Source organism: Marmota monax, unplaced genomic scaffold (genome assembly GCF_021218885.2).
Source record: "Marmota monax isolate L192 unplaced genomic scaffold, Marmota_monax_Labrador192_F-V1.1 WCK01_AAM20220418_F8-fsc00112, whole genome shotgun sequence".
NCBI classification, from domain to species: Eukaryota; Metazoa; Chordata; class Mammalia; order Rodentia; family Sciuridae; genus Marmota; species Marmota monax.
Genome location: NW_026692073.1, coordinates 1,524,405 through 1,540,923, shown reverse-complemented (window position 1 = coordinate 1,540,923; position 16,519 = coordinate 1,524,405). Strand labels below are relative to the sequence as shown.

The window sequence follows — 16,519 nt, the reverse complement described above, 5'->3', positions numbered from 1 at the left end:
CAATCAGCACGATCAATGGTTCATTCATTACGTATCCTTTTCCTTTTCTAGGTCATTATGAGTTGAAACACCCAAAACCAAAATAAAACCGAATATTTAAAACCATACAAAAACTAATTTACTTTCCTCTTTGCTCTTTTTCCCCTTTCCAAATCGAGCTTGTGCTATGTATACCAGCCCTTATAGTCTTCGGGTTTTTTTTTTTTTTTCTTCTAGTTTCTAACGTTGGGCTGTGGGGTTAAAAAACAAATTATTAATCCTCATTTGTCTGGCTCATAAGAGTGTTGTGATGATGCTCATGTATGTGTGTGTGAGGGGGAAGCAAAAGAAAAACCTTTATAATTCAGATCGTTTCAGAAACGCTTGCTTAAGGGAAGTGAGAAATCACCTGTCAAAACCCTGCAAGCATTTCCGCGGTGAGAGGAAGTTTGGCACTCTGAGGCTCCCATAGCTCGCTTTCCAAGTCAATGTGGTGCTTCCTATTGTGCTTTCCCCGGCCGTTTCCGGTTGTGCTTGGAAGCACGAGTTCAGGCCGCCGCTGCGATTGACTGGCTGCTGGCGGCTGCTTGAGCCTTCTTAGAACGGCGGCGGGGGAAGCCAGTCTACAGCCAACATGTCCAGCAGAAATAACAACAAGCTGCCCAACAATCTGCCGCAGTTACAGAATCTGATCAAGCGGGACCCGCCAGCCTACATCGAGGAGGTGAGAGTGGGGCAGGGTTAAACACGTTCCCACCCTGTCGGTTCCGCCAGACCGGCCTCCCGGAATGCAGGCGCGGCGGACACTAGAGGCCTGGGCACGCTCGGTGGACAGACCAGCGCGCGGGGCGTGGAGGAGCCGGGGTCCCGGCTCCGCGGGTGCCTTTAGGATCAGGGGTCCCTGCGGAGGAGAGAAGGGTTTGGGGAAGGAACTTGCATAGAGCTCGTTTTCCACCTGTTGGGCTCTTTGGATCTTCTACCTGATTTGTAGACCTCGCTACCACGAAAACATTCTTTAAAACTTCATCTTGTCTCCATTTATCTGGCTACCTCACTGAGGTGCAGAGACAAAGGACCTGCCCCTATCCTCCACTTTTCATCAGGTTTCTCAGCTGCTGCTTTTCAGAAACTCTTAACACGAATTAGCGGGTAACCCTTGGTAAATCGTATATTGAAATGCTTTCGAGGGACATCAGCTCTGCGCCCTGAGCTGTGCCTGGAAGAAGGCGAGGTGTTCTCGAATGCTAGGGACAGAATCAGGAGCTTAGTATACCTTGGTAAGCCAGGATTCAAACCCATTGGAAGCAAGTGTGACCTGGATGAATTGTGAATATTAAAGGTGTTTGAACTGAGGAATGACAAAATGGAAGTGGTGATTATAATGTAATATTAACCAACATAATTAATACATAAGCTCTAGATTATGATTTGCAACCTATTAATGCATCTGTCGATTTCATTGCAATATTTGCAGAATTGAAAGCTTAGGACTTAATGGGGGAAAACACTGTACAACAATTGACAAGAGTATTAAGCTGAAAGCCCATATATTTCTGTATTTAAAAGCCTTGATTTTGGTTCTATTGTTGATCAGTTGTGTAACCAGGGAAGGTTAATCAGTGAACCTATGTGTATATTTTAATGTGTGAGAAGGCTCTTTTAGTCACTTAAATGCACATACAAATCCACACATGTTGCCCCTGGTGTGTATCAATGTAATTCTAAACCTTAGGGATACAGTGATAAACAAGGAAGATGAGAGCTTTCTTCTCCTGGTCTTATATTCTAGTGAAGGTAGATTTATAATGGTAAGGACTGTGAAGAAAATAAGACTGCATAGGAATATGTTAGAGGCTGTTAATTTTGATTCTGTAAACAGAGAATTCTGGCTTTTCTGCAATAGTGATATTGAGCCAGACAGGTCAAAAGCATAACAGAAAAATTAGGAAGGGCAGAAGCTCTTGGTGAAAAAGAAGTGGAAAGGAAGAAAGTATGGCTAAAATGTAGTGAACACAGAAGAGAGCAGTGGAAAATGATGTGGGAAATACAGGGCTGTTGTGGATTTTACACTTTGTGCTTTGGGTAGCCATTGAAGAGTTTTAAACAGGGAAGTGACATGATCTGATTTTTATTTTTATTTTATTTTGGTACCAGGGATTGAACTCAGGGACACTCAACCACTAAGCCACATCCCCAGCCCTATTTTGTATTTTACTTAGAGACAGGGTCTCATCGAGTTGCTTAGGGTTTCACCATTGCTGAGACTAACTTTCAACTCACAATCCTCCTTTATATTTTTAAAAATGTACTCTGAAGTTATGTGTGGAAGGAATTGTAGAGGAGTAAGACTGGAACTAGGTAACTTATAATGGCTATTGGAATAGTGCCAATGAAATTATCAATAGAATTAGAACAGATTTGAACTAGTCATGGAGGTAGAGCAAGTAGGACTTCCTTGCTCCCTTGTGGAGGGGATGTAGGAAGAGGGGAAAAGAAAGAACAACAAATGATTTTTGTTTTGTTTTATTTTTTGCACACGGGTAGGTGATAGTGCTGCTTACATTCATTTGACAAATGTTATTAATTGCCTGTGGTGTGCTAGGCAAGGTGCTGGACCCTGGGACTGTAGTAGTGAACTATACAGAAAAAAATCCCATCCTCATTAGATTGCATTATTATAGGAGGAAACAAAATGGCAAGGAATGTATGGTTTGGTAAATAATGGTAAGTACTGTAAAAAAAGTAAAATAGAAAAGTCCTCAAGTAACTGCTTAAAGTGGATGAGGCAGAGCTGCGTATATATTTAAAGGAGAAGCATTCTAGGCAGAAGGAACAGCAAATATAAAAACCCTGGGATAGGAATGTACTTGGTAGGTTTGAAGAACCTAAAGTAGGCTATTATAGCTCAAATGGGTAATGAGGAAAGGGAGAGTAATCAGAGGTGAGATGGAGCTTAATCTTATAGAGCCTGGCTGTTTTTAAGAACTTTAGATTTTGCTTTGAGTGAGATGGAAGCCTTTTGGGCAGAGGAATTCATGAATAATCTTATGAGATCCGGATCAATGTGGCTAGTTTTGAGGATAGATTGTATTGCAGGAAGGCAAAGGTGGAAGCAGACATAGTTAAGAACCCATTGAAATTATCTACAGAAAAAAAATGGTGCCAACTTTGACCAGGATGGTAATAGTAGAGTAAGTGAGAAATGATCTGATAAGTGGACAATGCCCCAGGGATTCCCAACATTTAGAGGCTAATAAATTGCTGAGTAACTATCAAAAAGGACTGAAAAAATTTGCCCATGAAGTAGGAAAGCCAGGTAGTATGCTAGAAGCCAAGTACCAAAGGTGTTCCCACGATGAGGGGGAGACCAAGAATGTGAGGTGCTGATGAATCAAATAAGATAAAGACTTTCAATAAATCTAGCAATATTAATGTCATTAGCTACCCTGATATGAGCAGTTTGGGTGGAATAATGAGTGCAGAAATCTGATTACAGTAGGCTTAAAGGCAAATGAAGTATGATCCCATCTATATGAAATGTCCAGAATAAGTGAATCCATACAGACAAAAGTAGATCAGTGGTTGCCAGGGTCTGAGGGTAAGGGGAATAGGAAATAACTTCTGACACATAGGACTTTTATGGTGAAACGTTTTCTAGAATTAGATAGTGGTAATTAGATAGTTGTTTGACCTTTTGAATATATTAAAAACCACTGAATGGTGTACTCCTAAAGGCTAAATCTTATGTATATGAATTATATCAATTTTTTTTTTTAAAAAAGGAAAGCAATTAGATTAACTATGCACAATTCAGTTTATTTTGAGACAGAGTCTTGCTGATTTGCTTAGGGCCTCACTAAGTTGCTGGGGCTGGTTTTGAACTTGTGATCCTCCCACCTTAGTCTCCCAAGCCCCTGGGATTACAGGTGTGTGCCACCATGCCCAGCCTGGGCAATTTAGGAGTTTTTCTGAAAAGAAGAGCATAGCCAGATATGTGGTGGCATTTACCTGTAATCCCAGCTACTGGGGAGGATGAGGCGGGAGGATTTCAAGTTTAAGACCAGCTTGGGCAACTTAGCAAGACTTTGTCTTGAAATAAAAATAAAAAGGGTTGGGAGTGTAACTCAGTACTGGGTTCAATTCCCAGTACTGCAGGAGGGAAAAAAAGAGAGAGGGTGGAGAGAGAAATGGAGTGAAAGCTAGAGAGTGAAGTGGAACCCAAAAAGTTTCTCATTAGATGATAGAAATAAAAGCATGTCTATATTCTACTGATGGGGTAAAACTTGATTGAAAGCTGGGAGTGGGGACAGTGAAGAAAAAAATAATCAATCTGGATGGATGCCAGTGCTCTTGAAGTAGGGTTGAGGAGCAAAGAGGACACATACTGACTCAGCTGTGTTGGAAGAAAATAATGTGCTCTCCACGAAGTATCAGGATAACTTGTCTCTTTAAAAGATATAAATGCCCGATGCCACCCCAAGAGTTTTGGGATACTACTAATATGAACATGCCCTGTTTTGAGTAGTGGGTTGAGGGATGGCCTGGGAGACCTGTGTTTTTGTAGGACATATTAAAGACTGCCTTTTGACTCCCACACTTGGTAAAAGCTGATAAGTGGACACCTAGGATTTTTTTTTTTTTTTTTTTTTTAGGGAAACAAAAGTTATGTTGTTTCCCTAAAAAAACTTAAGTTTAAGACATCTTTTAGACATCTAAACAGATGTCAGATAGGCAAATGAATATGAGAATTTGGAATTCACCGGACCATTTAGGGCTGAGCTGATGATAAATAAATATGCATTTTCTGTATATATGTGTCTGTTTCTCACACATATACACAATTTAAAAATACCAACTATGGGAAACTGGGAGTGTAGTTCAGTGGTAGAACACTTGGCTAACATGTGTGAGCCCCTTAGTTCAAACTGTTACTCCACAGAGAAACAAAACAAAATTAAAAAACAGAAGAGAAAGAAATTGGACTATGGAAGGAGAGTAGCTATAGGACATGGAATTGAGGCCTGGCTCACCAGTTTCAACATTAGACTATTGGGTTGTTAGGACTAATTGCAATGAAATAAATAAGGTACATAATGAAGTTGGCACGTAGTAAGTGCTGAAAAAGTGAAGCTATGTAATTTTTATGTGTCTCTTGCCCTTGACTCTTAACATATCCTATCTAGAACTTAGTGTATATTTAAAAGAGGGTAATTTTTGATAGGAGAATTTCAAGTATTTGAAACACACTATGTTTTCTGTATTTTTCTGCTGGTTTGAGTGCTCTCCAAACAGACAATTTATAGGGGTCATCTAGCTAGTAAATGACAGCACAGGGCCAGAATCTGAGTCTTTGACTCTTGCGTATTGTTCTTTATACTACACTACCTAACTTTCTAATGATAATTCTAAGGAAAGAGTTTTTAGATTATCTTTGATGGCTTTAGGTTTTTCAAAACTCATTTAGAAGAATGCAGATAAGGAAAAAGAAGTATTTTTTTTATAAGAGATGCATGTTTTTCTCCATGCCACTGTCAAAGACTTTACTAAATAGTTTTTCATTCTGTACTGAGATACTCTTATAATTGAACATGACAAACTTAAATTTTATTTTTCTACAGTTTCTTCAGCAGTATAATCACTACAAATCCAATGTGGAGATTTTCAAGTTACAACCAAATAAACCCAGCAAAGAATTGGCAGAGCTGGTGATGTTTATGGCACAGGTAAGAAGATAATTTCTGAATAAAACAAAGATCAATGTTACTCACTTTTACAGAATATTATTTTAATAATAATACTCAACCTCATTCCATTCTGGAGTGGAAGCTTAAGTTTTTCTAAAACTTGCCCTTTCTCACAGATTTTATTTTCTTCTACGATGAGTGGAGGATTTGTTAGGTCTTTTCATAGAAACAATCAGAACCAAACTGTCAAACTATTTTTTTCAAATTCATTGAGCAGGTTCTCAATGATATCATTGATATTTTACAAAGACTATAGGAACTATGAGAATAGCAGGAGAAATAGCACATAGGAAAAAAGTAATTTGGGACCATCTGCCTTTGTGAAATACTTTCCTTTTGCAGAACATCTTAAATCTGTGCATCTCAATTTTAGAAAGAGGAACTTCAGAAAAGCCTTTGCTTTGTTATAGATTGGTCACTGCTACCCAGAACATCTAAGTAACTTTCCTCAAGAACTGAAAGATCTTCTTTCCTACAATCATAGTGTATTGGATCCAGATCTTCGAATGGTAGGACAAGTTTTTTGATCAATAAACTATACTGTGTTTAGGTGTGCATATGATAATGTATTTAAATGACAAAAGGCTGTCAGCTAAACATCTTTTTAAAATGTCAATCAGAAGGGTCACCTTTTCCTTAAAATTTCTGTGGGTTCTCATTTATATCTATAATATAATTCACACTTATCATTGTGGCCTGTTAAGTTCCTACCTGTGCTCTGCTTCCTGCCTGTGTTTGTTCCCTCATCTCCTTTTCTGCTACTCTCCTCTCTGATTGTTCTGTTCTTCCACCATGCCCTGTTTTGAGTAGGTGATTACTTCAAATCTCATATGCATGAAGAACCTTAATTATTATAATATGTAGTTTTTATATAATACTTAATTCAGTAAAGTTATCCATTAAATGGCCAGTTTGAGCATTTAAACATTGTCACTCTAGTGGTTGATGTTGGGTCCTGGTTAAGATCCCGTATACCAACTGTTGTACCCATTTCCCCTATCTGCTGAGAATGTCAACTGCTGATCCCCTCCAACCCCCCAACTTCCGCCACCACCTTACTCTGAAGCATAGTCCCCAGCTAAATGAAAGTCCTAGATCTGGGAGGTTACACTCCCAGCTGATTATCATGAACTGCAAAACCCAACTCATGTTGGGTCTAACTGTATTGTAAATTGTACTCCAGGGCTTCCCTGTGATTGCACAAAAGCTAGTCTCCAGCCAAGTAAGTGTCTTTGCTTGGTTTTTCTTTTCTCTGTACTTATTCTGCATTCTTCACTTCTCTTTTGAGAGCATGTATTCACAAGTGACTTACAATGAATCAGACTCTGCTTTTAGGGAACCCAACATAGACATATCTACCTTTCAAATATCTTTACAGCAGGTACTTACAAAAAATAATTATGATCACAAAGCATACTAATATCCTATGCCAAAACTTGTAAAAATATTTAACTAAGTTTATAGATTTAACATACTACTTATTCTTTTTACTTTTTATTTGTTCTTTTAAAATATGTATGACAATTGAGTATATTCTGACATAGTATACATACATGGAGTATAACTTATTCTAATTAGATCCCATTCTTGTGGTTGTACATGATGTGGACTTTTAACTTTGTTCTTAAAGTTTTCCCAGACTTTGTGTAATTCTACCATTTTTACACTGTTTTGGGGTTTTCTTTTTTGTTTGTATGTTCCCTCCTTGCTATGTTGCTCAGGCCTTGAATTACTAGGCGCAAGTAATCCTTCTGCCTCAGCTTCCTGAGAAGCTGGGACTATAGGCAAGCACCACCACACCCAGCAGTATGTTTCTTTATGTTTTATAAAGATTAGTAAGATTCTTTTGTTTTTGTTTTTTAAATAGAGGTTTCCTTTGCTAGAACATGAAGGATTGAGTCTGAATAGTTAGCATTGCTCTTTAGAGGAATAATTTAGTATATACAGAAGAACTTTTTGTGTTCTAATGTGTGTGTGTGTGTGTGTGTGTGTGTGTGTGTGTTGGCACGTGTGGATGCATGTGCTATGGGGAGTGAACCCAGGACCTTGCACATGCGAGGCAAATGCTCTTGCACTGAGCTGTATCTGTAGCCCGGCTTCAAAAAACTGGCAACACAGGTATTTGATACTATGCCCCGCCTATTTTATTGGTTATTGTGATAACCACCAATTCTGATTAACCACTGGACTTTCCATCTAGTTTATTTTGCTGTTATTTTTGTACTTTGGAATCCCCAAGTGTTTGTTTACTCTTTCCTGCTTACATAGATGGAAACAGATTGTATTTCTTTGTAGAAGAAACTAAATATCCACAACTTACCTATTTAACGAAAAGCAAGAAAAATTAAACAGATTTTTTTCTTTGACATTATAACTACCTTTTAAAATACTTTTATTAAGTTCTTTTGGGGCCTTATTATTTTGTGTTCACATTGTCACCACTTGGCCAAGGGGGAGCTTCTTAGTTGTTTTAGAAGTATCCCTGATTTTTTTTTTTTTTAAGACCTTTCTTCTATATATTTTTATGTGGTGCTGAGGATTGAACCCAGTGCCTTATATATTCTAGGCTAGTGCTCTACCGCTGAGCCCAGTCCCGCCCCTGATATTTTTTAAAGCATCCTTATTATATTCTAGAAGAAATAGTCCCAAGCCCATTCTTATTGTTTTCCCTGTACAAAACAGTAAGCAACCAGCTATTCTCCAAATATTTCTTATTAGATCTAATGGAAAGTAGTATTAGAGGTCATAATTCGGATAAGACTGCATATGAAAATTGGTGGTAAGCAAGAATGCTACAAGTCTTGTAAGGTAACAGACTTATATTGATTATTCCAATTTCGTGTATCATTTCATTGTTGCCTGACCTATGTTATCCTCATGGAGTCATTGATCACTAGGGTTTCTCAAATGAAGACAGTCTTCCAGAGAGGCCTTCCTTGACCTCTCTTTGTAAAATTGCCTTCTTCAGTCAGAAAGAGACTGTCTGTTCCGATGCCTAGAATAGTGCCTTGTTAGGAAAAGACCTAAACCTCTTTGGGATATATATAAATGCTCCATTTTCTTATTTGATTTTTTCCCTTTGTCCATAAGACATATACTATAACTATGTTTTCTTTTCCTTTCAAAGACATTTTGCAAAGCTCTGATCTTGCTGAGAAATAAGAATCTCATCAATCCATCAAATTTACTAGAGCTCTTCTTCGAACTTCTGCGTTGCCATGATAAGCTTCTGCGAAAGGTAAAGACCAAAAAAGTTTTTCCCTACATCTCATTCTTCCTTCAAGTTATATAAAATGTGGAGAGTTTGGAATCCCTTGAATTCTTTATGCTTTATGTCCTTGAATATGGCAAAGAATAATATTTTTATATTATTTTAGTTGTTGATGGGCCTTTATTTTATTTATATGCAGTGCTGAGAATTGAATCCAGTGCCTCACACATGCTAGGCAAGTGCTCTACCACTGAACTGCAATCCCAGCCCAAGAATAATTTTAACAGGAAAAAAAATAAACCTTTGTGTACATGCAGTATGGTATTAATAGCTAACATTTAATAGCTAACATTTACTTTGTGCATACTTTGTGCCAGGCACATTCTGTGAGCTTTTGTGTATTTGTTTACTCACAAAGCTCAATGAGATAGGAATTTTCATTATAATTTTTATTAGCACTTTACAGATAAAAAGACTGTGGCACAGAGAAAAAGAGTAACTTGCCTAGGATCACACAGTTTCTGAGTGGTGAGACTGGAATATAAAACCAGGTAATCTGGCTCCAAAATCCAATTCCTTTACCACTGCTCTGTTCTGACTAACTGAATCAGGGCATGGACATTCATCCTAAAAAAACTAACTTTTATTATTGTTGTTGACATTTTCATGTGACCTTGTCTTTGCTATATAAAACTAGAAGCTGAAGGTTTATGAAACAAATTTAAGAAAGAAAAATTAAAAGTTTATATTCATTAACCTAAACATTTTTTTTTTCAGAGTATTGAAAGACTACTACATTTGATTTTGAATAATCAGCCTCCATCTTTTCCTGCCCTAGACAGTTACTAGTCTACTTTTTGTTCTCTATAGATTAGCCTATTCTGGATATTTCACATAAGTGCAGGCATATAATATACGTCTTTTCTGGCTGTCTTCTTTTATTGAGTATAATGTTTTCAAGGTTTATCCATGGACACTGCATTCTTTTTGTTTCCAAATAATATTCTGTTATATGGCTATACTCCATTGTGTTTATCCATTCATCAGTCAATGGACATTTGGGTTGTTTCTGCTTTTTGGTTATTATGAATAATGCTGCTATGAATATTTGTGTGAACACTGATATGGAAATGGGTTTTTCATTTCTTTTGGATATATACCAAGGAGTGGAATTGTTGGGTCCTGCAGTAACTTGATGTTTAGCTTTTTAGGATAACTTTACTTTGGTTTTTAGCTGCTTTTTAAATTATTATTATAGGTTTGCTTGCTTTTATTTTTTGTATCTTTATGATATAATGAAAATAGGTAAAATTAAGTTATTCTTATTTGTATTTTTATCCAAATTTAATAGGTTAGAAATGTTGGTTAGGTTTAATGTATATGTTTTTGTTTCTTTTCCTCAGACTTTATACACACATATTGTAACTGATATCAAGAATATAAATGCAAAACACAAGAACAATAAAGTGAATGTAGTAAGTACCTTTTTATTGTCCGTGTTTGTAGCATTGTACCATCAATGTATTAAGACTTCTTTCTCTTTCTCTTCAGGTTTTGCAGAATTTTATGTATACCATGTTAAGAGATAGCAATGCAACTGCAGCCAAGATATCTTTGGATGTGATGATAGAACTCTACAGAAGGAACATCTGGTAATAGATATATGACTTTGTCTTTTAAGAAGTAGATTCTTTTTTTCATTCATAATTAGTACAGAGCACATACACAAATACTTTTGATCATGTGCTCTTTGATATACATCTATCAGAAGTTAAGTTAGAAGTAAGAATATGGAGGCAATCCAAATGACTAGATAACATTGACTACTGTTTCTTGATTACCTCATTTACCCTTAAGAACATCCTAAGAACAAAGGCAGCCTGTATGGAACTAGCTCCATTTTATAGGTAATGAAATGGAAGGTAATAGAGTAAGAGTTTAGGTATTAAGAGGAAGAGTTGAAATTGAAACCCAGGTCTTCTGACCTCAAAATCTGCCCTACTTCCTTTGCCATTCTAAAGATTTCCAAGTCAGTTACTACTGCACATGTGAAATACTGTATTTCATATACTTTGTTTTGTTGATATCGTGCCCCAACTCATGTCTTCTGCTTTTGTTATTGATGAACTTTATTTATTTATTTTTCTTCCTTTTTTGGAACATTTGGAGAAACTAGAAAAGTTTTTTGTTGTTGTTGTTTTTTTTAAAGTTGTAGTTGGACACAGCACCTTTATTTCACTTATTTATTTTTGTATATGGTGCTGAGGATCGAACCCAGGGTCTCGCACGTGTGAGGCGAGCGCTCTACTGCTGAGCCACAACCCCAGCCCTGTTGTTGTTTTTTAATTTCATAAACTCCCACCACCCAAACATGATTAACTGTTAATATTTTATATTTCTTTTGGGTATTTATGTAACATGCATATTTAACTATGGTTGGATTTTTGCTGTATTACAGGTTTTTTCTTCTGGGTTGTTGGGGTTTTTTCCCCACTTACTTTAAGTAGATTCTGTGTCATTAAAGTACTTCAAATACTTCACCTTACTTGTTGCAAATTTTCTGTCTTAAGCGTGGGCAAAATTAAATGTTTTACTTGTGGTTGACTAATTTAGGAATCCATGACATTTTTTGGCACTGGGGATTGAAGCCAGGGCCTTGCACATGCTCAGTAAATTCTCTACCACTGAACTATACCCTCAGCCTATTTAAAAATTTTGTTTTGAGACATGGTGTCCTTTGAGTTGCCCAGGCTATCCTTGAACTTTTTTTTTTTTTATATATATATTTAGTTGAAGATGGATACAGTACCTTTATTTATTTATTTAAGTGGTGCTGAGAATGGAACCCAGTGCCTCACACATGTTAGGCAAGTACTCTACCACTGAGCCACAATCCCAGCCCCTATCCATGAACTTTTGATCCTCTTGCCTCATTCTCCCAAGTACCTGGGATTTATGGGTGTGCACCACCACCTGGATACAAAAACCATGATTTAAAAATTTTAGAGTTGAAAATTCGAATGTCAGAAGTATTTTTTATGTTATTTCTTTTGTGCCATTGTCTGTACTGTGAAATACAATACAATGAAAATCTACTTCAAAACATTCATTGTCTCCCCCCAGGAATGATGCCAAAACTGTTAATGTTATCACAACTGCATGTTTCTCTAAGGTCACCAAGGTGAGCATTTGTAGGGCTGTGTGGAAACACTGTCTTTGTGGTCTGTTTCTATGGATAGAAGGTAAAGGAGCTGGATATGTAAAGAAGTGGTGGATGGAACGTGGGATTTATGTTTAATGAGGCTTTCTTTGTACTTAGACTACTTCCTTAGATTGTCTATGCTGTAGAAGAGTCAAGCAATTATGAGATTATAAAGCATTGTAATGAGTGATAGCTGTTTACATTGTTTTCCCCTCTAATTCTTCTCTTCTGTTAGGCTCTGGTACAATTGAAAGAATTTCAAGAACTGTATTTGACTTTCTGTTAGAAGGGCCATGACATTACTTTTCTTGTGGGAATGTAGAAATTCTTGGTAGTCTACCTGAAAGACAAAGATAACAGAGCCTGGCAGTTTTTATCCTAAGTTTATTTAATTTTTATGATGCTAGAGATTGAACCCAGGAACTCATGCATGCTAAACATGTGTTCTACCACTGTACTACACTCCCACCTGTAGGTAAGGATTTTTAAAATTACATATTTATGGGACAGATGACATGTTGAAAACATTTTTAAATTAAACAAAAGGAGCAAAAATCCCACTACACTTTGCATATTTTTCTTTAGATCCTAGTTCATATGTATATGTAAAATGTAAAAAAAAAAAAATGTTTTTTTGTTGTTGTTGTCATTGTAAACTGGGTTAGATAACTGACTTTTTTCTGATTGGTCTTTAGATACTAGTTGCTGCTTTGACATTCTTCCTTGGGAAAGATGAAGATGAGAAACAGGACAGTGACTCAGAATCTGAGGTTAGTTTAATGATAGATGCTTCTGAATTTTATAATTTCTCAGATTTCATTTTTTTCTCTGAGAACAACTTGTAAAATTTTGGACTACTAGAGTTAGAAAAACTGTTGTATTTCACCTTTGTCCTTCATTGAGATTTTATTCCACTTTGAATTTATCACTTGTATTCAGTAAGATTGATGAAGTAAAAGGCAGATTTATTCCACCTTATTTATTCTTAACTCTAAAGCTATATCTTTATCTTACTATACAAATTTAGAATAAAAATTGCTGCCAGTATATTTTGAGATAATGTCAACATCATAGAAATTTACAGTGGGAGGAGGGGAGAAGATTATGGCATCTTTAAAAGGAAAAATAATCAAGATTTATGACATAATAAAATTTTCTTAGAAGTATTAAAAAGAAATTCTAAAAAGTCTCCCTTTTCCATTTAAAGCATTTTGATAGCTAGATCTGAAATATGTGATAGCCATCTTTTAAACAATGTGTGATTGATACATTTTTGCTGTAAAACTTTTTAGATACTATGGATAAAATTTGTTTTACTTTAATGTTATTTCTACATTGCTGTTCCTTCTTCAGAGGTAACCATCTCATTTTTCATCCATTTAAATATGGATATGCCTGCTTAAAGTCTTATGTGTATAGTAGGTTTTTAAGAACTGTATGAATAACATGTATTCTGCAACTTGCTTTCTTTATATCAATACATATAGATCTACCAGTGCAATTAAATCTTAAAAAATAACCTCCACATATTCAGAGTATATTATATATATATGACTTTATTTTAAGCGTTCCCCTTTTGATCAAAATTTGTTTCTAGTTTCTTTCAAATAAATACAAAGTTGTACTCTGTATATCAGTCTTTAGTAAAAAGCAAAATCAAAATATAAACACAGTAATTTTTGTGTGTGTCTGTTTTTTTTACAGATGGGTGCATATTTTTTTTAAGAGAGAGGAGAGAGAGAGAATTTTTTAATATTTATTTTTTAGTTTTCAGTGGACACAACATCTTTATTTTATTTTTATGTGGTGCTGAGGATCGAACCCAGCGCCCTGTGCATGCCAGGCGAGCGTGTTACCGCTTGAGCCACATCCCCAGCCCAGGGTGCATATTTTTTAATTTAATTTTAAAAATTTATTCATTTTTAATAGGTGTATGCAGAGCAGATAAGAACCGAAAAGTTGTTGAAAGGATTATATATTGCTTCTATGCAGCTCTATGCCTTGTTTCCAATTTTTTTTAACTTTTATTTTTTAGTTGTGGATGGACACAGTGCCTTTATTTTATTTTTATGTGGTGCTGAGGATTGAACCCAGTGCTTCATGCATGCTAGGCAAGCACTCTACCTCTGAGCCACAACCCTAGCTCCCCTTGTTTCCAATTTTACAAAGTAGTATCTCTTTCAGGATGACGGCCCCACAGCAAGAGACCTGCTAGTGCAGTATGCCACAGGGAAGAAGAGCTCCAAAAACAAGAAAAAGTTGGAAAAGGCAATGAAAGTACTCAAGGTGAGATTGATACCTGGGAAATGAGGTAGGAATCTTAAAATACTGAATATATGCTTTTTAGCTAGAGCTTTATAAGATTTAGAAATCAAGAAATAGCATTTTTTCAAAATTTAGAAATGTGTGATGAATTTTTCAACACTAATTTTTAATAAGATATTCAGCTCTAGCAAAATCTGTGACTTAAATAAATTAATTTGATTAAATTCACTTTCAATTGTTCTGATAGAATGTGCCTGTATTAGGATATCTTTGCTAGACATGTCTTTTTAGAAAAGTATAGAAATTAATTGCATTTACTATTTTATAATGATTATTCTGAGAATCATTAGTTTGGTCCCTCTGAGTGTTTTTTTTGTGTGTGTGTGTGTGTGTGTGTATGTGTGTATGTGTGTGTATGTATGTCTTGGGTAGTACTGGAGTTTGAACATAGGACCTTGTAAATGCTAGACAAGCCAGCTACCCCTGAGCTATATCTCAGCACCTCCTCACCTCTTTTTTTTTTTAATATTTATTTTTTAGTTGTAGTTGGACAGAATACCTTTAGTTTATTTTTATGTGGTGCTGAGGATCGAACCCAGGGCCTCACATTTGCTAGGTGAGTGCTCTACCACTGAGCCACAACTCCAGCCCCCTCTTCACCCCCCCCCCTTTTTTTTTTTTTTTTTTTTGCTTTCTATCAAGGTAGAGTCTTGCTAAGTTGCTGAGGCTAGCCTTAAACCTTTGGTTTCCCTGCCTTACTCTCCCATGTAGCTGGGATTATAGCGTGTACCACTATGCCCAGCTCTTCTATTTTTAATTGTTTGTATTTCCAGATTCCTTTAAGTTTCACAGATTCTAATGCCTAGAAGATTCCTAGGGTTTAATCTTAAATGGCAAAAACCATCTTTAGTTCTTTCAGTCGAAAGAAAGGTTTTTAGATCAAGGGTTTTTTTTTTTTTTCTTTTTACATAGTCTACTAGACATGTTAACAGCCTTTAGCACCATAGCACATTGAATTCCAAGGGCAATATCATTATAATTCAGATTGAAAAGGTGTTTCGCTCTGTCTCTTTTAGAAACAAAAGAAGAAAAAAAAGCCAGAGGTGTTTAACTTTTCAGCCATTCACTTGATTCATGATCCCCAAGGTACTGTAGTTATAATTTCCTAAGTTCCTTATTGGCTTTATCTCTGCCTGTTTTGTTTCCTGCTTTCAGGATTGTCAGGAAATATATGATCCCTGGCACTTAATAGACATAAGTGCTTAATTTTTTCTATTTGGTTATAGCTTAGAGAATTGTATTGTTAAGGAATGATTTCCAGTCTGGCAAGATAACAAAACTGGATGAACAAGTTTTTCAGAGATTCATATTTTTAACAACACAAAAGTAGTAGAATATTGTACTTAAACGAAAACTGATTGTCTGTTTCCTTTTTTTCTAAACTGATCTTCAGAAACCAAAAGTCTGGGAAACTGTATTCTAAAACACTAGTTCTCAAATTAGGTCGAACATTATAATCACCTGGAGAATTTATTATAGATGTATTCTGATGCCCGGAGATTGTGACTTAGTTTGTATGGAGTGTGGCTCTCTGTACTCTACTGTATAGCAATATTTGCTAACCCCTGTTCTAGGTCAGTACTTTTCAAATTTTGTGTGCATACAAATCACCTGGAGAACTGGTTGAAGTGCAGATTCTGGTTCAGCAAGGCACAAGTAGGACCTGAGATTCTACGTTTCTAAGAAGGTTCCAGGACTGACTGCTGCTGGTCTGTAGACTATATTTTGAGAAACAAAGCTCTAAAGAACTATTAAGTGAAGCCCCATATTAAACAGTTACTCTAGATATGGATGCTTAAAACTTTGAGGCTCTTAAAGATGTGACTTTGGGCACCATAAAGTGTATTCATCTGTGTTTGATCTTTTCACTGATCTAATTATGTACAAACCATAGACCCACACTGTACTTCTTTGATCCTCTCCTTTCCAGATTTTGCAGAAAAATTACTAAAGCAGCTGGAGAGCTCTAAGGAAAGGTTTGAAGTGAAGATGATGCTCATGAATCTCATCTCCAGATTGGTGGGAATTCACGAGGTTTGAAATACCTTATGTTTCTCT

General features: G+C 36.2%; 1 protein-coding gene across 1 annotated transcript in view; it reads left to right on the top strand.

The window, feature by feature from the left end:
• Nucleotides 1–483: 483 nt before the first annotated feature.
• The window catches only part of Sdad1 (SDA1 domain containing 1), a 41,580-nt gene continuing 25,544 nt past the window's right edge, over nucleotides 484–16,519 (top strand). The window contains exons 1-11 of the mRNA XM_046458776.2: nucleotides 484–703; nucleotides 5,598–5,702; nucleotides 6,134–6,232; nucleotides 8,851–8,961; nucleotides 10,338–10,409; nucleotides 10,486–10,586; nucleotides 12,058–12,115; nucleotides 12,832–12,906; nucleotides 14,321–14,422; nucleotides 15,478–15,547; nucleotides 16,392–16,495. Coding sequence (XP_046314732.1) covers nucleotides 614–703; nucleotides 5,598–5,702; nucleotides 6,134–6,232; nucleotides 8,851–8,961; nucleotides 10,338–10,409; nucleotides 10,486–10,586; nucleotides 12,058–12,115; nucleotides 12,832–12,906; nucleotides 14,321–14,422; nucleotides 15,478–15,547; nucleotides 16,392–16,495 — 987 coding nt within the window. The 5' untranslated portion in view covers nucleotides 484–613. The remainder of the gene's footprint in view (nucleotides 704–5,597; nucleotides 5,703–6,133; nucleotides 6,233–8,850; nucleotides 8,962–10,337; nucleotides 10,410–10,485; nucleotides 10,587–12,057; nucleotides 12,116–12,831; nucleotides 12,907–14,320; nucleotides 14,423–15,477; nucleotides 15,548–16,391; nucleotides 16,496–16,519) is intronic.